This window comes from Otolemur garnettii, unplaced genomic scaffold, assembly GCF_000181295.1.
Source record: "Otolemur garnettii isolate 467f Iridium unplaced genomic scaffold, OtoGar3 scaffold00209, whole genome shotgun sequence".
NCBI classification, from domain to species: Eukaryota; Metazoa; Chordata; class Mammalia; order Primates; family Galagidae; genus Otolemur; species Otolemur garnettii.
Window position 1 is genome coordinate 552314 of NW_003852604.1, and position 20925 is coordinate 573238.

The 20925-nt window shown below is 48.0% G+C and overlaps 3 protein-coding genes across 3 annotated transcripts in view; 2 read left to right on the forward strand and 1 right to left on the reverse strand.

The window, feature by feature from the left end:
• Positions 1-20925, forward strand: part of SMTNL1 (smoothelin like 1) — a 39455-nt gene that overhangs the window by 11386 nt on the left and 7144 nt on the right. Inside the window, exons 3-6 of the mRNA XM_003801341.3 lie at positions 18276-19024; positions 19235-19367; positions 19479-19530; positions 20769-20923. Coding sequence (XP_003801389.2) covers positions 18276-19024; positions 19235-19367; positions 19479-19530; positions 20769-20923 — 1089 coding nt within the window. The remainder of the gene's footprint in view (positions 1-18275; positions 19025-19234; positions 19368-19478; positions 19531-20768; positions 20924-20925) is intronic.
• TIMM10 (translocase of inner mitochondrial membrane 10) lies at positions 6676-9819 on the reverse strand. The gene is made up of 3 exons (XM_003801339.2): positions 9720-9819; positions 9152-9266; positions 6676-6960 (listed from the first exon to the last, which is right to left on the reverse strand). The coding sequence occupies exons 2-3, from the start codon at positions 9220-9222 to the stop codon at positions 6759-6761; spliced, it is 273 nt and encodes a 90-aa protein (XP_003801387.1). The 5' UTR covers positions 9223-9266; positions 9720-9819; the 3' UTR covers positions 6676-6758.
• LOC100950476 (protein S100-A10) lies at positions 10635-11214 on the forward strand. Its single transcript, XM_012812454.2, has one exon. The coding sequence runs from the start codon at positions 10673-10675 to the stop codon at positions 10964-10966; it is 294 nt and encodes a 97-aa protein (XP_012667908.1). The 5' UTR covers positions 10635-10672; the 3' UTR covers positions 10967-11214.

Sequence of the window (20925 nt, forward strand, 5' to 3'; positions counted from 1 at the left end):
TGTGGCGGGTGCCTGTAGTCCCAGCTACTTGGGAGGCGGAGGCAAGAGACTCACTTAAGCCTAGGAGGTTGCTGGAACTGTGATGCCACGGCACTCTACCCAGGATGACAGCTTGAGGCTCTGTCTCAAAAAAAGAAAAACTACATTTATTATTTCAGTTTATCTAGATCGGGAGAGAGGGCTTCTGCTTTGGGGGTTTCTCACAGGCTGCAAAGTGTCAGATAGGGCTGCGGTCATCTAAAAGCTCAACTGGAGAAGCATCTGCTTCCAAGTTCACTCAGGCAGTGAGTGATTCAGCTCTGGCTGGCTGGAGGCTGCCCTGAGTTCCTTACCACCACACGTGCTCCTTCAAAGGTTAGCTCACAACATGGAAGCTTGTTTCATCAGAGTAAACAAGAAGGAAGAACAAGAGAGTGAGAGTAAAAACAAGAGAGAGAAACTAACAAAACAAATATTACAGTCACACGTGGTGGCTCATGACTGTAGTCCTAGCTACTCGGGAGGCTGCAGTAGGAGGGCTGCTTGAGACCAGGAGTTTGAGACCAGCTGGAGCAAGAGCAAGACCTCATCTCTACTATAAATAGAAAAATTAGGTGAGCGTTGTGGTGTGGTTCCAGCTACTATGGAGGAGAGTGAAGCAGGAGGATCACTGGAGCCCAGGAGTTTGCGTTTGCACTAAGCTGTGATTACTGAGCATTAGCCTGGGCAACAGAGTGAGACCCTGTCTCAAAAAAAAAAAAAAAAAAAAAGACATAAATTACAATCCCATCATCTTTATCATGTTCTGTTTATTAGAAGCAAGTCACTAGGTCTAGTACACACTCAAGGGAAGACAATTAGGTAAGGGCATGAAGGTGGGGTCATTGGGGCCAGATCTTTGAAATCATTCACAGTATGTTTTCTCTTATAGCATCCAGCTCATCTGAACACCCATGTCAGATAGATGATGACAAGGAGGGAAGAAGTCAGCAGCACCTGTGGCTCAAAGGAGTAGGGCGCCAGCCCCATATGCTGGAGGTGGCGGGTTCAAACCCAGCCTGAGCCCCAGCCAAAAAAAAAAGGAAGGAAGAAGTCATCATCCCTCTGGTAGGTTTAGAGCACAACTGACCCTCAGCCCATCCTTAATTAAACTTCTGCCAACTCAACTGTGGTCTAATCTTGTAAACTTTCAAAAGAAGCTAAAATCAGAGCTGGGCACAAAGGCTTATGCCTGTAATCCTAGCACTCTGGGAGGCTGAGGCGGGTGGATTGCTTGAGCTCAGGAGTTAGAGACCAGCCTGAGCAACAGCGAGACCCTGACTCTACTTAAAAAAAAACAGAAAAACTAGCCAGGCGTTATGGTGGGCGCCTGTAGTCCCAGCTACTCAGGAAGCTGAGGCAAGAAGATCACTTGAGCCCAAGAGAGTTTGAGGTTGCGGTGAGCTGTGACGCCATGTACTCTACACAGGATGACAGTGAGAATCTGTCTAAAAAAACCTAAAGTCTGGATTTTGTGTACGTTCTTCCTGATTATCATTTCCTGTGAACATTTCCTGTAATAATCAAGGGAAAAGACAGAAGTTTATGACTCCTCCCTAAGGCAGAAAAGGCCAACCTCATTTTTCTTTCTCGTGCTTTGTTGTTTTTTGTTTGTTTTGTTTTTGACACAGAGTCTCCCTCAGTAGCTATGGGTGGAGTGCTGTGGCATTATAACTCACAGGAACCTCAAATTCCTGGGTTCAGGAGATCTTGCCTCAGCCTCCTGAGTAGCTGGAACTACTGCCACCTACCACTGCCACCTGGCTATTTCTAGAGATGGGGTCTCAGGCTTGCTCATGTTGGTTTACAACTCCTGAGCTCCAGCAATGCAACCCACCTCCGCCTCCCAAAGTGCTTTATGGGTGAAGCATGAGCTTTACAGTCAGTGTGAGCCACCGTACCTGGCCTCTCTGATACCCTTTCTATGTACGTTCTGTTTCTCTGCTTCTACCCCACTTGCTTATGGAGGGTGAGGATCTAGCTAATTCACTATGGCACTTTCCACAGCTCTTTGCATGTAGCAGGCCAACAATAAATATTGTTTTTTGTTTTGTTTTTTTGAGACAGAGTCTCACTTGGTCACCCTCAGTAGAGTGCCGTCGTGTCATAGCTCGAAGCAACCTCAAACTCCTGGGTTTAAGCGATTCTCTTACCTCAGCCTCCCACGTAGCTTGGGACTACAGGTGCCCACCACAATGCCCAGCTATTTTTAGAGACAAGGTCTCACTCTGGCTCAGGATGGTCTCAAACCTGTGAACTCAGGCAATCCACCCACCTCGGCCTCCCAAGTGCTAGGATTACAAGCATGAGCCACCGTGCCCAACAAATATTGTTGAATAAAATATGAAACTCCTGACACATATCTCATAGGGACCATTTCCCCCAATTCTAGAGCAGCAGTTAAAAGTGGCCTCTGGCAGGCTTGTATGCCTATAGCCCTAACACTCTGGGAGGCTGAGGTGGGAGGATCACTTGAGCTAAAGTGAGACCCCATCTCTCCTAAAAATGGAAAACTTAGCTGGGCATTGAGGCAGGCGCCTGCAGTCCCAGCTACTTGGCAGGCTGAAGCAGGAGACTCCCTTGAGCCCAGGAGTTTAAGGTTGCTGTGAGCTAGGCTGACACAATGGCACTCTAGCCTGGGTGGCAGATTAAGACTCTGTCTCGGAAGGTGCCTCTGGCTCAAAGGGTAGGGCGCCAGCCCCATATACCAGAGGTGGTGAGTTCAAACCTGGTCCTGGCCAAAAATTGCCCCTCAAAAAAAAAAAAAAAAAAAAGACTCTGTGTCCAAAAATAAATAAATAAATAAATACCTCTGCCACCTGCTTGCTGCATAACCTTAGGTGAGTCACTGCTTTTTGAGAGCTTCAGCTTCTTCACTTGTGAAATGAAAATAATCATGCCTGCTCCACAGGGTTGTTAGAAGGATTAGTTGAAGTAACACATTTAAGGAGCTTAGCAGGAGCTTAGAGCACTGTAGCAACTCAGTAAATGTGAGCTTTTCTGATTTGCATCCTCCGCCTTCTTTCTTCCTCGGCTCCCTGCCTCACCTTCCTTTAACCATTATCTATTGCAGTGGTTCTCAACCTGTGGGTCGCGACCCACAGGAACTGTATTAAAGGGTCGCGGCATTAGGAAGGTTGAGAACCACTGATACTGTCTTCTCTATCACTGGTCTCCCAGGCTGGCAGCTCGGGACCTCCAGAATGCAGACCTGTCATTGACACTGAAGGGCTTAAATCCTTTCTGGCAGTTTGCTGATGCACTTAGTAGGAGGAAATCTAAACTCTTCACCACAACCCACCCAGGTCTTCTGGAGCTGTGCCCGTCCAGCCTCCACGCCTTTTCCTGTCTCTCATCTCTCCCTCTCTGCACACTTAGCACTCCAGCCACAAGCATTTCCTGAGTGCCCCAGGCTTTCTGCCACTTCAAAGCCTTTGCAAGTGCTATTCCTTCTAGCTGGGACCTCTTCTCCCCACTCCCACCATTCCTTCTAGATGTTCCAGCTATATGTCATCAGAGAGTTTTTAATGTTTCTTGCTAAACCTGAGGGTAGGTACAGTATCATCTATTTTCCTCACCATGCCTCTCTTGCCAGCTTGATGCTGGCAGTAAATGATCCTCTGTGAAATTGTCCACAAAGGCGCTGACCGTGAGCAGACAGCGCCACCTGTTGACCCAAATTTGCGCTTCGGTTCCTAGGAAGGAGTGTTACTCCTCTCTGCTTACCCCTGATGGGTTTGAAGTTTGCAGCCGTTACATGAGGGGTCTTCACCTTATATCAAACTTTGCAATGAAAGGAGCTAAACAGTAATTAACGTATGCTAGGCACTTTCCCAAGTGCTTTGGTTATTTACACATTTAATTTTCATAACCACACAATGAAGTAGGTACCTTTATTATTGCCATTTTATGGATTGAGTTACTGAGATACAGAACAGTTAGTTAAATGACTCACCCAAGATCACACAGCTAAACGATTTCAGCTGAGATTCAAACTCAAGCTGCCTGGCTTGAATTTGCACTCATGAGCCCAAAACACACTACCTCTATTCTGTTTCCTTTGCTCTTCCACCGGGAAGGCGCACGTTGAAGGTCCTGCTATCACTGTGCTACTGGTGTTCACCAAAATCCCATGTGGAGACCCACACATTCCGAAAGCTGCAGGCTCTGAGGATGCTACTCAGAATGGAATTACGCTTGACCCTCCTCAAGCAAGAGAGCAAATGCAGCAGTCAGCCCTGGTCTCTATGATACTGTCCCACTTTTGTGACCTTCAGCAAGGACCTCCCTTCTTAAATCCCAGCAACTTTTCACTCTCTCCCCTAAATCATTCCTTCATATCGTTTGTGGAAATGTGTGCTTGCCTCCACTCAAGTTCAAGTTGTTTTTTCTTTATTTTTTTGAGATGTAGTCTCACTTTGTCACCCTCGGTAGAGTGATGTGGCATCACAGCTCACAGCAACCTCTAACTCTTGGGCTTAGGCGATTCTCTTGCCTCAGCCTCCCAAGTAGCTGGGACTATACGCATCCCCCACAATGCCCAGCTATTTTTTTTTTAGAGACAGAGTCTTACTTTATGCCCTCAGTAGAGTGCTGTACCATCATAGCTCACAGCAACTTCCAACTCCTGGCCTTAGGCGATTTTCTTGCCTCAGCCTCCCGAGTAGCTGGGACTACAGGTACCCACCACAAAGTCCAGCTATTTTTGTTTTGTTGCAGTTTGGACGGGGCCAGGTTCAAACCTGCCACCCCCTTGTTATCTGGGGCTGGCACCACCCTCCCCACCCCACCCCCAGCTATTTTTAAGGCCCAGGCCAGGCTCGAACCTGCCAGCTCTGGTGTATGTGGCTAGCACACTGGCTGCTAAGCTACATGTATCTCCCCCCTTTAAGGCACTTTTAGATGGAACTTTTCTATGTTCCAACAAAACTCACAAATAACAAACACAAGCAATATAGAGACTCCTCACCACAAAATGTCAGGCCTATCAAATAGATGGGAATCCAGAGGGAACAAAGGTCACCCCCAAATGCCCTGCAAAGGCTTGGCACCTGTAGCACAGTGGTTAGGCACCAGCCACATACACTGAGGCTGGTGGGTTCAAACCTGGCCCAGGCCAGCTAAACAACTGCAACAAAAAAAATAGCCGGGCATTGTAACGGGCATCTAACTTATCCCAGCTACTTGGGAGGCTGAGGCAAGAAAATCGCTTAAGCCCAAGAGTTAGAGGTTGCTGTGAGCTGTGACACCAAGACACTATGCCAAGGGAGACAGAGACTCTGTCTCAAAAAAAACCCCAAAGGTGGCATAATCCCTCACCTTTTTCCTGGGAACCACAAATGAGCTCAATCTAAACCAGCTCCCAAGGCCCACTCCATCTTGTTCCTCCCTCCCCCAAACTGACATTCCAAAGACATGGAAGTTTGAAAACGTCCCTAATGGGTGGGAGCAGGGATCTGAAGGTGCATCCCAGAGTCCCAGAGAACTTACCCAACAAAAGGCCTGGCATCTTGACCCTTTCCAAATCCATTTCCTTCTCAACTCAGTTCACATTGCAGGCAACTCCATCTACTTTTGGGAGACAGACATTAGAGTTCCCTGGAGTTAAAACAGGCATTGGCAGCTGCTTGGGTTGTGGTTTGCTCTATCACCTCGGAAAGAAGTGACTCCTACTTGTGAAGACCCACCATTTTGACCAGGAGTGCTCTCTGCCTTTACTAGCAGTGGCAGGGTGCCATTCCATCAAGGTGCCAATTTAGCCACCCAGGGACACCAAAATCTGTCCCTGAAAACTCTGCACTTGTCCACAAATCTGCATCAGAAGAATGAGTGGTTGACTGGCACCCGTGGCTCAGTGAGTAGGGTGCCGGCCCCATATACCAAGGGTGGCTGGTTCGAACCCAGCCCCGGCCAAACTGCAACAAGAAAACAGCCAAGTGTTGTGGCGGCCGCCTATGGTCCCAGCTTCTGGGGAGGCTGAGGCAAGAGAATCGCCTAAGCCCAAGAGCTGGAGGTTGCTGTGAGCTGTAATGCCACAGCACTCTACCAAGGGTAACAAAGTGAGACTCGGGGTCTCTTAAAAAAAAAAAAGAAAAACGAGTGGTTGACGAGAAGGAAAGAGAAGTTTATTATTTTGCAAGCAAAGGAGGAAAAATGGAGGACTATCATCTCAAAGTCCAAATTTCCCATTTTTAAAATATTTATTCAAATTCCCTTGTTTTTTAAATTTATTGAGTACTTCCTATACCCTAATCAATTACTTCATACCTGGTAAAGCATTATAATATGCTTTACATACATTAACTTACTAAATCTTCACCATAGCCCTGTGACGGTTACCATTTTACAGATGAGGGAGCTAAAGTACACAGAAGTGCAATGTTCAGGGCCACAGAAAGTGGCAGACCCAGTGTGCAAACCCTTAGCATACTCTCAAATACTAGGTTACACTCTCTCTGCTGGTAGAGGCTCTCAGATGCCAAGTACACTGCTATGAACATAGTAGGTGTCAACAAACTTGTTTTAATATATATACACGTACACACACATACATAGTCACATTCAATTGTGACAAACACCCCTTCTTCAACCAGGAGATAGCTCTGCTACACTCCAGGCTCCTGGAGACTCTCTAGAGAGAGCCTAAGGCTGGCAGTCTTCACAGATGAAACCCAACCAGGGCACTTTTATTAAAGTAAGAAGCAGCAAGGTGCTCCCTGGGATGTACACTATCTGGGTCCTCATGCTGGTCCAGAGCTCTGCTGTACCCTCTTCATCAGCTCTTCATCCTGCATAGACAATTCTGTCAACTTTTTGCCCATCCGCTCATGGATGTCTAGGTACTTGGAGACACATCGGTCGAGACACACAGATTCGCCCTTAGACAACTCTGCTTCCTTGTAGTGGGGAGGCACACACTTCCGGTGGCAGGCATTGGTCATTCTGGAGGGAGGGGCAAGGTTGTGTTAGCAACATCTTGTAACATCCCCCAAAACGTTCAACCATTCCAGCCCTGATGTACTGATTGCACCTCAATCATCTTGAACATCCTTGTAAGTAGGAACCTTCCCTGAGTCCATGTACATAACTAATTAAATAGAAACCATTTGCTGTATACTAGCTATGTGCCAGGCATCATGCTAAGTGCTTTGCATGGATTCTGTTACACAATTCTTACTATATTAGGCACAATCATTACTCCCATTTTACAGATGAAGAAAGTAAGTCACTGAGAGGCTTAGCAACTCACTAAGGATCACACAAGGCTGGGACATCAACTCAAGTGGTCTGACTTCACTGCCTACACTTAAAAAACATCCTAATTGGGCAGCACCTGTGGCTCAAGGAGTAGGGCACCAGCCCCATATACCGGGTGTGGCGGGTTCAAACCTGGCACTGGCCAAAACTACAAAAAATAAAAAATAAAAATCCTAATTTATAGCCTCCAAGATAAAGAGAACTTAAACCAGCAGCGCCCATAGCTCAGTGGGTAGGGCACTGGTCACCTACACCAAGGCTGGTGGGTTCAAACCTGGCCCAGGCCAGCAAAAGAACAATGACAACTGCAACAAAAAAATAGCCAGGCATTGTGACAGGTGCCTGTAGTCCCAGCTAATTGGGAGGCTGAGACAAGAGAAAGAGAATCACTTAAGCCCAAGAGTTTGAGGTGGCTGTGAGCTGTGATGCCAAGCACTCTACTGAGGGTGACACAGACTCAGTCTCAAACAAACAAACAAACAAAAAGAACTTAAAGCAATAAAACTAGTAACCATTTGTTTTCTATGTGTTTGGTTTGAAGCTAAGGGCGTTTTCTTTTATATTTAGTATTTATGATGTTTCTATGAGGTAGGTACTATCATTACGTCCATTTTAGAGGTGAGGAAACCTATTGTCAAAGGATCCAAGTAATTAGCTCCAGTATACTGATACCGATTGGTGGAGTCGGCACTTGTTCCCAAATGTGTGGAGTTATGAGTACTGTGGAGTCAGAATGAGGTGCTAGTCCTGACATTGTTAGTGACCAGCTGTAGACCCTAAGGAAGTCATTTAATCTTTAGAAGCCTTAATTTCCTCATCTTAAAATGGGACTAATGAAATTCACCCAGTGAATTATTTTGAAGATTAAAAAAAGAGAACAGACATCTTCCTGAGATGTAGTAAAGTATCACAAGAATGGAAAAGCAAGTATCCAATGTACTCAATAATAATATGAAACCAGCAGATGAGCAACTACACACTCACACAAGAATAAAACACAACTACTTTTAAGGGGGAGCAGGGGAAAAGTGGAGAAAGAAGTAGCATTGGTAAGCTCTCACCCAACAGACACAATGTAGGGTAATATGGCACACCTCCTGGGTGAACAGCTCAACTACAAATTGGGCTTTAAGTAACGAATGAAAACAATGTAACCTAATCGTTTGTACCTTTGTACTGATTCGAAATTTAAAATAACAGAGAGAGAGAACACACACAAAATACTCAGCAACGCAACAAGCGCCTGACACGGTAAGGGTTTAAAAAATGTTAACTACCAAAATGGCTATGTGCTATGTGTTGAAAGTCAAGTAAATGCACAACTGTTCTTGGAATCTAACTAAAGCCTGGATTGGAGGTTTTCTTACTGCTTGACTTTTTCTGAGTCAGTTTCACGCCCATCTAAATGCCCAGCTTGTTCTAGTGACCTATACTGCATCTGCTTTAGTATGTAACCAGCAGGGTGGGTGTGGGGAGGATAAGCATGGGCCTCAGGCTCTCCTACATTCAGGAAGAACTTTGTTTTCGGGTTTTTTGGGGTAGAGACAAGAGTCTCATTTTATTGCCCTCAGTAGAGTGCCTGGCATCACAGCTCACAGCAACCTCCAGCTCTTGGGCTTAGGCGATTCTCTTGCCTCAGCCTCCCAAGTAGCTGGGACTACAGGCACCCACCACAACGCCCGGCTATTTTTTTTTTTTAATTGTTGCAGTTTGGCCGAGGCCAGATTCGAACCACCCTTAGTATATGGAGCCGGCGCCCTACTGAGTCACAGGCACCGGCCTCAGTAAGGAATTTGTTAGAAGTCGGCCCCCTTGGGTAACAGTGACCAAAGCTGATTTTCCAAGACAAGAGTAGTGCAGAGTAGGAGCTCCTTACCGGTTGTACATATCAGCCATCATCTCCACCTCCAGTTCCGCAGCCAGCTGTTGAGCCCTGAGCGGATCCATTTCAGCCAGGCACTGTGGAAAGGATCTCCTCTGGCCTCCTAATCCTGGGAGCAGACATCACTATCAGTACCAACCCCTCTACCGGGGACAGTAGTTCACTCTAGCGTCCCAGGGACTAGAGGATTCGGAAGAACCGTAGGGCGTCAGACCAGCAGGGGCCACTGACTTTAGAGAGCTCAACCACCCCATTTCACAGACATGGAAACTGAAGCCCTGAGGGAACACTGCTTAGCCCAAGGTCACGCAGGACGTCAACGGCAGGCCTGGAAACCGAGCCCTGAGGCCTTAATGCCCTATTCCCTCGAGGTCACCTCTATTCAAGGGAAGATCGAGAGATCCGGGAAGAACACTCTAAAACGCGGCCAGAACCGCCGGACCCTAGGAAATAGATCGTACACTGAACCAAGGCGCCTGGGACCCGGCCCAAAGCCTGCACCTCTGAGATGGCGACACCATCATCAGGGTCACATTGAAGTCAGATGTTACGAGTCACTCACCACCGCCTGGGACAGTTCACAATGCCTACTGCGACCCCAACTTCAGGCATGTACTATAATCTACACCTGTGCCCAGGCCGGCAAGAGCGGAAGCACGTGGATCACTTCCGGGAGTGAAGTCCCTCCTCTTCTTTGATCCCGACTCACTTCCGGAATGAAATACCCACAAAGCGGGGCGGGAAGTTTGGCAACCATAGAGAGAAAGAGAGAGAGAGAGAGGCGCCGGCCTCCGCCGAAGGGGAGGGCGACTTTCACATGCTAGAGGGGACGTCAAAATACCATAGAGGCTTGGGCGGGGTGCAGAGCGCCGGCAGCCTGTTTGGAATTCAAGCCCCGGGGTGGTCGCCAAGAGGTTTGAGTTTATTGGTTCTGTAGAGAGGGGCGTGGCGACGCGGATCTGTGAACTTAGCCTTGGTTTCCCTGGACTCCTGATCACAGATCAGGCGCAAAGAGGGAAAATCGCCCTCCAGACAGGGTTCTCGGATTTTGTTGCACTTTAAAACCGGACGCTTTTTAAATTCCCAATGCTCAGGACTCGCCTCCTACCAGTAAATCAGAATCTATGGGAGTAGGAGATAGGAAGCAATAACACTGAAAATTCCCCAGGTGATTCCTACGTTCAGCCACAATTGAGAACCAACGTTGCTTGGGACTTTGTGCGACTACCGGCCGGGTAGGTAGCACCAAGCCTGCTCTGGGTTTGCAAAGATAAGCGAGACACGGTTCTTGCCCACTGAGAGATATGTATAAAGTACGTTCTATTCACCTTCTCTGAGACGACCTGAACCTTCATGAGAAGAATAAGAGTAATTTCGGCTGCCGCCGGAGCTAATCACATACCTGATACGTTTGAGTGAGGGAGAAGGCGGCACTGTGGAACTTTGCATCTTTCAAGATTTACTGTATTCGGTCCGCCGCGCCTCTCGGCCCAGACTTCAGTAGACCTCACCAAAATGCCATCTCAGATGGAGCACGCCATGGAAACCATGATGTTCACATTTCACAAATTTGCCGGGGATAAAGGCTACTTAACAAAGGAGGACCTCAGAGTGCTCATGGAGAAAGAGTTCCCAGGATTTTTGGAAAATCAAAAAGACCCTCTGGCCTTAGACAAAATAATGAAGGACCTGGACCAGTGCCGAGATGGCAAAGTGGGCTTCCAGAGCTTCTTTTCCCTAATTGCAGGCCTCACCATCGCGTGCAACGACTACTTTGTAGTACACATGAAGCAGAAGGGCAAGAAGTAGGCAGAACCGAGCACTTACTCTGCCCTGAAAAGTGTTCTCTCAAAGGATTGCGTCAGACATCTGCCCCACAGCTTCTCCCTGGCTAAGGATTTCATGAGCAGATCAGGATCCTTAGAATATATGCAAATAAAATCCAACTCCCATTTGTCAAGCAGAGAAGAAAAAGTTAATTAAATGCCAGATGAGCTTTTGTTTTTTACATTGTTTGCATCCCTTTGCCCTCAATAAACATAATCCTTTTTTTAGTTACAAATTAAAAAAAAAAAAAAAAGATTTACTGTATTCCTTGATTTGCACCGTTCCCTTCTAACTTAACCAGAAAGAAACAATCCTCAATCTCTTGATTTTTTTTTTTTTTACAGAATTTCCCATTAATTTACAAGATATAAATTAATGACACAAGGATACACTAGCCCTTGGAAGCGGCTTTTTTTTTTTTCCTTTTGAGGTAGGGTCTTCCTCCGTTGCCCAGACTGGAGTGCAGTGACCCGATCATAGTTCACAGCTACTTCTAACTCCTGATCTCAAGAGTTTCCTGCCTCGGGCCTCAAAGTAGCTGGGACTACAGACACAGGTCACCACGCCCATCTAATTAAAAAAAGAAAAAAACCTTTTGGGAGAGCCCGGGCTAATCTAGAACTTCTGGCTTCACGCAATCCTCTTTGGCTTCCCCCGCGTCCAACCTTGAACATTTTATATTAATTGTCTTTATATGATTGCCTAAGTGTCCAAGACAGTCCTGATTTTTAAAAGCTCTCATTACTGGCTCGGCGCCAACCACACACACCCAGGGTGGCAGGTTTGAACCTGGCCCGGGCCTGCTAAACAACAACGACAACTGCAACCAAAAAATAGCCGGGCGTTGTGGCGGGTGCCTGTAGTCCCAGCTTCTTGGGAGGCTGAGACAAGAGAATCGCTTGAGCACAAGAGTTTGAGGTTGTTGTGAGCTGTGACGCCACAGCACTCTACCAAGGGCGACATAATGAAACTCTGTCTCAAAAAAAAAAAAAAAAACAAAGAAAGAAAGAAAGAAAAAATCTCATTACTGCTTTAAGGATTCATTTAAGATTGAGGATAACTTTTGCACAATAAAATGTACACAAATCTTAAGCTTAATATATATACATTCATATAACTACTACCTAGATTAAGATGTAAAATACTTCTCAACCCCCCAAAATTGTTCTTTCCCAGTCAGTATCTCTACTCCAACTTCTATCACCATCAGTTTTACCTGTTCTTGAATTTCATGTAAATGCAATTAAACACTATTTTCTGTTTTGTGCTTGACTTCTTTAGTTCAACATAATTCCTGTAAGATTTCTTCTATGTTGTGTGCATTTGTTATTCATTCTGTTTTATTTCTGTCTAGTGTTTGTACAAGTATACCATAATTCATTCATCTAGTCTCCTTTTGATGGACATTGGGTTTTTTCTAGCTTGGGAATAATATGAATAATGCTGCTATGATATTATTGTACAGATGTTTTAGAGGGCATATCTTACCCTGGCTTTGCTTTTGAAAATATGGCCAACATACAAGATAAAATTAAGAAACTGCATGGGAAAGGAGATGGGTTCTTACAAGAGGGATATGCTTCCTAAAGGGAATATTTACCAGGTGTTATAAAAGGTTACATGCTGTGTAATTCCATTTCAATAACATTCTCAAAATGACAAAATTACAGAGATGGAGAAGAGATTAATAGTTGCCTGGGGTTAGGCTTGGTGGAACGGGAGCGAAAGAAAGATCTTTCTGGTGATGCAATAGTTCTATATCCTAAATTTGGAGGTAGTTACAAAGATCTATATATGGGATAAGATATCATAGAATTATACACCCACTGTACCAATATCTTACTCTGTTGTCCTGAGTAGAGTGACAGGGGCACTCTGTGTGGTGTCATAACTTACAGCAACCTCGAACTCCTAGGTTCAAGTGATCATCCTGCCTCAGCCTCCTGAGTAGCTAGGACTACAGACACCCATCACAGTCCCTGGCTAATTATATTTTTAGTAAAGATGGGGTGTCACTCTTGCTCAGACTAGTCTCCAACTCTTGAGCTCAAGCAATCCTGCCTTGGCCTTCCAGAATTCTAGGATTACAGGCATGAGCCACTGTGCCTGGTCTATAAGATAACTTTTTTTTTTTTTTTTTTTTTTGCTGTTTTTGGCCAGGGCTGGGATTGAACCCGCCACCTCCAGCATATGGGGCCAGCGCCCTACTCCTTTGAGCCACAGATGCTACCCTCTAAGTGAATTTTTAATGAATGATGCCATGACCTGCTAATTAGCTATCATCAATACCTAAGGACAGTAGAGCAAGAAGAGAAATTAATTTAAAGAAATAAAAGATGGGGCAGCGCCTATGGCTCAAAAGGGTAGGGCACCCGTCCCATATGCCAGAGGTGGTGGGTTCAAACCCAGCCCTGGCCAAAAATGGCAAAATAAATAAATAAAAGAAATAAAAGGATGGCAAGCCAGAGAGAGAGATGGAAGAACTCACGAACCTCGGGTGGACAAACTCTTGGATGGGTGAAGGAGACTAGAGGCAGCCAGCAGCTGTGAATACCAAACTGTTGGACCAACGGTAGCCAGACCTGACTACACAAAAAGATCTCTCAGATCATCCCAGCCATAGGCCCTCAAGATCCTATTACATATTTCTTTCCTTTCTTTTTTTTCCTTTTTGAGACAGTCTCACTTTGTCACCCTTGGTAGACTGCTGTGGTGTCACAGCTCACAGCAACCTCAAACTCTTGGGCTTAAGCAATTCTCTTGCCTCAGCCTCCTGAGTAGCTGGGACTACAAGCACCTGCCACAACGCCAGGCTATTTTTTTGTTTGTTTGTTTTCAGCAGGCTGGGACTGGGTTCAAACCCACCAGCCCTGGTGCATGTGGTCAGGCACTGCCAACATATTTCTGTTAATTAATTAGTTAATTCAGTATACAGAGGGTGCCAAAAAGAAGAACTATACATGTTTTAAAGAAAGGGAAAAAGTGTATTAAACTTGTAATACTCAAGTCACGTTTGACTTCTGGAATTATAAGAGGTGCTTAGTGTGGCTTGTGTTCATCTTTTGCTAATGGTATATGCTGAGCATTACAATTTTAATATAGTTTTTTCCTTTCTTAAAATGTGCATACATGTTTTTGGCACTCCTCATGTATTTACTTGAGCACCTAATATAAAGCCAGCCATTTTCTAGGCCCTGGGCCTAGTTTTTTCTGAGCAAAAATTTCAATTTAGTACAAAAATGTGTTCAGAGCCTACTGTGTATTCATCACTTCAGCTCAAAATAGGACTCAGGAGTTTTGTATTTTCCAGACTCTGAGGCCAGGGGTCCATTGCTTGCCCCATTATTTTTGTCCTCTCTGCCCTCCCCCATTCAAGCCCCCCTGTGCTGTGTGAGCCTGGAGACACATCTCCTGCACTGGCAGCTGCCCTGTTCACCCCCTCCTGAACCCACCTTAAGCAGCTGCTTTTGTTTGAAGAGAGGAAAGGGCCTAGTAAAGAAACACAGCAGGAGTGGTGTGAATGGAACCCAGGAGGCTCAGCCTGGGCTCTGGATGGGCAGGGAAGGCCAGAGCACTGGGACTATACTCCAAATGGACCCTGAGGATGGTTGTTGGGGTCCCCAAGACCAGAAGAGCACATTGGGAAGAAAGGTGACCACAGGACAGATGCTACTAGAGTCAGGGGAGGAGGGACTTGCCATGATTGAAAGATGCCACCTGTCAAATCTTCACAGGAAATCTGAGCCTCCCAGTCTAGGGGGAAATGTTGTACCAACTGGGCAGTAAACAATGCTCCTCAGGCGCCCAAGGCTCCTGAAGTGGGGGTGGGGTGGGAGAGAGAGGGAAGCAGGGAGGCGGGACCAAAGAGCTGGGGGCTAGAGGCCACTAGGACTTAAAGGCTGCTGGAAGTGAGGCTGCTCAGCTAGAGGAAGGCGACAGCTCCAGAGCCCCAGGCAGAGGCCCCACAGGTAGGAAAAGCCCCGGGCCCCTTGCTGGGCGTCCTCTCCCCATCTGTCAACTCCCGCTCCTACCACCCAAGGGCAAGAAGCCTCTAAGGAGGGCTCCCCAATTGGAGAAATCCAGGCTCCTTCCTAATTCTTTCTACCACTGTGTCAGTTCCCACAAGATGCCAGGGTTCTCAGCCCTGGGGAGCTGGGAAACCTTGAGATCACCTACAGAGAGTCCCACAGGTGGCTATCCACAAGGAGGACCTCACAAGGAGACAGGGTGTCTTGGGAGTCTCAGAAGTCTAGTTGGGTTGGTAGGCAGATCTCTAAGCAGTTGAAAGTTGCTTCTCCAAGGCAGGGTCCCTGGCTGGGGTAGGAGGAGGTGGAAGCCTCAGTACCACCAGAAGATAGATCAGGTGGCAGTGGGTGGTGGTGGCATCACAGAACCACAGCACAGTCTTTGCTGCTGGGGGTGGGAACTTGGGCCTGGGTCCTTTTGCTCCCAGTCTGCTAGGATAAACAGGAATAGAGAAAGAGAGAGAGAGAGAGGAGCTGTCTGCAGGGATGGCAGGGAGGCTTCCTGGGGAAGGAAGGAGAAGGAGAGTAAGAAAGGAAGGTGGGGGTGAAGAAACATTCCTGAAGGGCCTACTGTGCACCTAAGAGAAAGAGGAATTCCTCAGCCACATCTGACTGTCCTTCCCCACCAGTGGAGTGGCCCCCACTCTGGCCTGGGTCCTTCAGAGGGAGCTAGTGAGAGCTACCTTTGGAGTCAGGAGACCTGGGTTCTAGATATGGTTGGGCCAGTTGACCTATAACTTTAGTCAAGAGATCAACTTTCTGAGCTTCAATAACACCTAAATGATCAGAGCAAGGAATGACCGAGACAAGGCAGGGCACTGCAGTGAACTCTGTAGGACTGTGAATGCTGGGGGGTGGCGGGTGGCATTGCCCTGGTTTCTCGGCATTCTGAGCTTCTTTGCTCTTTCTCTTTGTGCCAAGCCTGGAGGGTGGAAAGCTGGGGTGATAAACAGGCAGCATGGCTGAAGGGGGTTTGTATGTGTGTGTGTGCACGCACATGCCTGCCCTCCCTCTCCACTACCCTAAGCAGGTGGTGTGGAAATGGAGGGAAAGATGGTTGGAAAACTCAGCTATGCCTTAGCCAAATACAGACACATTTTGAAGTATAGAAAGGGCCTGCTATCATCTCACTGGCATTCAGTACCCTCTGCCTTGTGTCTCTAGTGGATGTGCTCAAGGCCAGGTCAGGGCCTTACCCTGGCGTAGGGCTGGGCATGGCCGATGCCCAGGACATGAGCTGATGAGTACTAAGCCTGCCTTCTGTGCCAAGCATGCTTCCAAATACTTCCTATGGAAGGGCTTCCTTAACCTTCCACAATCTCTATTCGGTGGGTGGGACCTATTTTTATCTACAGAAATCAAAACACAGACAGGGGTAGGTAGCTTTCTCAAGGTTACACAATCAGGGTAAATAATGAGAGCTGGGATCCTGTGGCAGGAAGACCCCAGAATCAATGATTTTCACTACTATTCCACACCAGTTTCCAAATAGGAGTGGAGAGTAGGAAGGGAAGGAGTTGTATGGATGATCTAGACCAGCGTTTGCTGTACTTTCTTCTGCTGAGCACGGAATTGCTGTAGAGGGCAGTAGATAGTCCTCAGGAAAAATAAAACAAAAAGGAAAGAAAGCAAATGTCCAGTAAGTTTGAGGAAAAGTGAATTAAACAAAGTTTAAGCAAAGTTAAGCTTTCTTTACTGTGCAGTATCTTAAAATCTACTTAAGAGCTAAAGCATTTACCTATTTGTAGGAAGGTAAAAAGGAAGCTGTTTTTGGAACAACCACAACCAGAAAATATATCTTCTTCCTACCCCTACAAGACCCCATTCATGTCATGGGAGACTCCAGTTTTCCACAGGACACAGTGTGAAAAACCTGACCTCGATGAGCCCTGTCTTTGTCAGAAGCCCAGAGAGGGAAAGGGATTGATCAGGTCTCAGGTGGGACTAGCAGCTGAGGGTGAGACCAGCCCCATGACTTCCAGCTCCCTGCTGATGTGCATTCCATCCATCCTTCAGACTCATTCCCCTTCTTTCACATATTGCTAGAGCTGCTGAAGGGTGAAGGGCCTGGGACAGGGGGTGTGGAATTGGAGGACGCTGCGAACAATATGGGGGGCACTTAGGCAATGGTGGGGGCGCTAAATCCAGGGGTGCTGGGACTCTGGCCTCAGGGTGGTAAGACCTGAGGGGTGGCAGGAACACAGCCCTGTCCATTGTCTGCCTGTCTTCCTTGCTCCTGTCCTCTGTCCCAATTACCTAGGTGCCCTGAGTACTGTCACCAAGAAAGATGGTGCTGCCAAGGGCAGGAGGTATTTTTAGCTTGTGACTGGAGCGTACACTTTTCTGAGTCATACCCTGGGAGTCCTATTTGGGGATTGTTTTCTTTGTAACTAGACCCTGGAGAAGAGCAGGAGAATGAAGGAGCTGGCCCTGTCCCCCCACCCACCTGTTTTTGTAGATCCTGTAGTCTATATATTATTTAAATAGTAAACCCCAAGTTAAGGTGTCCTAATCTCTCCCACGTCCTCAGGGGCACTCAGAGGATCAGATGGCCCTGCAGAGGCAAGGGAGAGTGCATTCTTTTCTTCAAGGAAGGAAACTCTTCCTTGCCCAAGGCCACCTTTTCTGAGAAGCACACATTGGCAGAGCTGGCAGGGATCCAGATACCAGGCAGGCCTGGGGTTCCCAAATTTCAAGCATTTTTATGCCACCTCTGTGATTTAGCTACATCTGTATCACCTCTATTCTAATTTCCTGAACGTCTTCCTTTGAATGAACTTATTTTTAAATTCAATAAATGTATTTCTAGAAGGCACTGTATCATTTTTGGAAATGGAAACTCAATATCACTTGCCAGAAATAGAAAGTAACTGCAAACATAAATATAATGGAAACAAAACAGTGTTATTCAATGCTCGGTAGATGCTCCTGAGTAGCAGTTGTTCCACAGGTGTTCAGGATGCTGGTGTCACATTGTGACTGCCACCGTGCCTTTGTCAAAGAGAGAAACATCAGTGAAAAGGCATTCTGTGAGTCAATTTTCTTTAAAACCAATGCTGGAACCCACCGTCCAACAACAAGTCAGCACAGCCCAACCACCCCAGCTTTAGGGAAGCAGTTACCTACCCTTCATCCTACCAAAGGGGAAAGAGAACCAGGACAGGACGATGGATCTCCTGATTCCCAGGCCAGAGCTCTCAGAGGGCAGAGTCCGGACCTCACGCGGGGTTGGGGCCTGACCAGGCCTGCTTTTCTTCTCCTTCTAGAGATGGAGCAAAAGGAAGGACAGCTCTCTGAGGATGGGGCCCCTGTGTCCCCCACTGGAAAGGACCCCAGGACACAAGGAGTTGAAACCCCTGCAGAAAAGACGAAAGGCACAACAGGGAAGAGCGTCAATGAGGGGCATCCAGACGAGACAGGAACGCAGGAAAAAGGCGAGGCTGGCATTTCAGCAGAACTCCAGGGGGAAGCAAATGGGTTAGATGAGGTCAAGGTGGAATCCCAGAGGGAGGCTGGTGGGAAAGAGGATGGTGAGGCTGAACTTACAGGGGAGGATGGCAAGAAGAAGGAAGAGCCCACAGGGGCTTCTCAGCAGATGACTGACAGGAAAGAAGAAACCAAATCCGAACCCAAGGAGGCTGAGGGAAAGGAGGAGGGCACTTTGGCCTCCGAGAAGCCGAAGGCTGATGGGAAAGAGGCCAAGGCTGAATCTGGGGAGGAGGCCAAGGCCGATGACAAAGACAAGCCTGAACCCCAGGTGGCTGGTGGGGAGGATGAGGCTGAGATGGCTTCTCAAGAGGAGAGCCAGAAGACAGAGGAGCCCATGGCCAAACCCCAGGAGAAAACCGCCCATCAAGAGGCCAAGACTGAATCTGAGAAGGCTGCCATGAAAGACGAGGCTCAGGCTGAAGCTCAGGAGGCCGGAGGGGAAGAAGAGGCCAAAAGTGATGCCAAGGAGGGTGTGGTGAGTGGGGCAGGAGAGAGGAAAAGGGAGGCCCCCCAACAGAGCTATGGGGTCCCCTGGGAGGCAAGCCCTCCCTGCTTTATTATCCTTGGGAAAGTCTGATCTTCTTCACACTGAGGAAGAGATGGGCGTGGGAGAGATGGGCACTAAGGAATGCAGCATTGTGGCTCCAGGCTGCCTCCTAGATGTTTCTGAAGTTCTCACAAAGGAAGGGCAGGTGCCTGTGTGACTATGGGCTCACACAGACCATGTTCATTCCAGGAGCCAGGCAGTCCCAGTGAAGAGCAGGGGCAAGATGTGGAGAAAGAGTCAGAGGGAGGGGCAGAGGTGACTCCCAGCTCCCCTGAGGAGTGGCCTGAGAGCCCCACAGAGGAAGGGCATGGCCTCAGCCCAGGTGAGTGAGCCCAGAGACCACAGGATGCTGCAGTGGCTACCCTGCGGGAGGAGCTCAAGGAACATGTCACGGACAGCCCTGGCTCCCCTCCCTCTTGTTCCTCTCCTCCAGATGAGTTGGGTCCAGACTCTACAGCTTCTGGACAGACCGGTCCTTCAGCCAGGTAATGTTAAACTCTGGGGCTCCAGCCCAACTCCCCCTACCTCCTGCTCCCTTCAAAGTCTACCATCACCTTAGTCTGGGCCTCCCCAAGCACTTGATTTCAAGATATTCCAGAACTCCTGGCATTCAGCCTCCTATCCCAGATCAGAGCCCGGGAACCAAAGGAGCCACAGGCAGAGGGAGCATAAATGATACCTGGTCCCCCTCCCACGCCATGGCTGGGGTCTGCTCTTCAGCATCCCTGACCTTCCCGGGTGCTCCTTATCTTGAAGCTCGGCATGTTTCATGGTGTCAGTGTCATCCATAAGAGCAGGATCCGAAAGCCTGAGTTTGGACAATGGCTCTGCCACTTACTGGCTGTGTGACCTTGGCCATGTCACTTAGCCTCTTCTTATCTATAAAGTGGGCATAACAACTGTTTCTACCATCTAGGATTCTTGTAGGGCTTAAGTGATGTAATGAGTGCAAAGCACTTCAGCATGGTGCCAGGCGGTGCATGGCGGGTGCTAATTAAAACGATGGCCTCATGCTTGCCCTCGCCCAATTTCAGTCATCAAAAGAACCTTCCTTTATAATGAGCTGAAACCCACCTCCTTGTCCTTTTCTTAGGGAAAGATACCCAGTGAGTATTCACTGAGCATTCGCACAGCTTTGTGGCAGGCACAGCGAGGTCCTTTACTCACCTTCTTATGCAGACCTTAGAACAGGCGTCCTCAAACTACGGCCCGCGGGCCACATGCAGCCTGCCTAGGACATTTATCCGGTCTGCTGGGTGTTTTTGCCGCCGCTGCCTGTCCTGGCCTGCTGGGTGTTTTTGCCACCGCTGCCTGTCCTGCTTAGCAGCCAACTCGTCCTGGGGCCCACAGTCTGGCCCTCCAATGGGCTGAGGGACAGTGACCTGGCTGTCCCTGTTTTACAGATCAGGAAGCTGAGGCTCAGAGAAGTGATGTGACAATCCCAACATCACACAGCAAATAAGAGGCAAAGCCAGGAACCAGACTCAGGTCAGACCCCAGATGTGTCCTAGCCCTGCCCACATGTCCTCACTAAACCACACCTCCCTAAAGTTAGACTGGGCCCCATTATCCCTCCTCAACCCCCTACCCGTGCTGGGCACAAATGAAATGCATGTCAACTGTACGTGCCACTCCGCATGTGCCCCATTGCACATCAGTGGCCCCCCAGGCTGACCCTCCATGTCCTAGCCTCTCTCACGCTTCCCTGGACCTCTCCACATAGCGAGTCTTCACCCAGTGATGCGCCCCAGAGCCCTCCTGAGCCCCCTCCCACCGAAAAGAAGAAGGAGAAGGCACCAGAGCGGAGGGTGTCAGCTCCTGCCCGGCCCCGGGGGCCCCGTGCTCAGAACCGCAAAGCCATCATGGACAAGTTTGGCGGG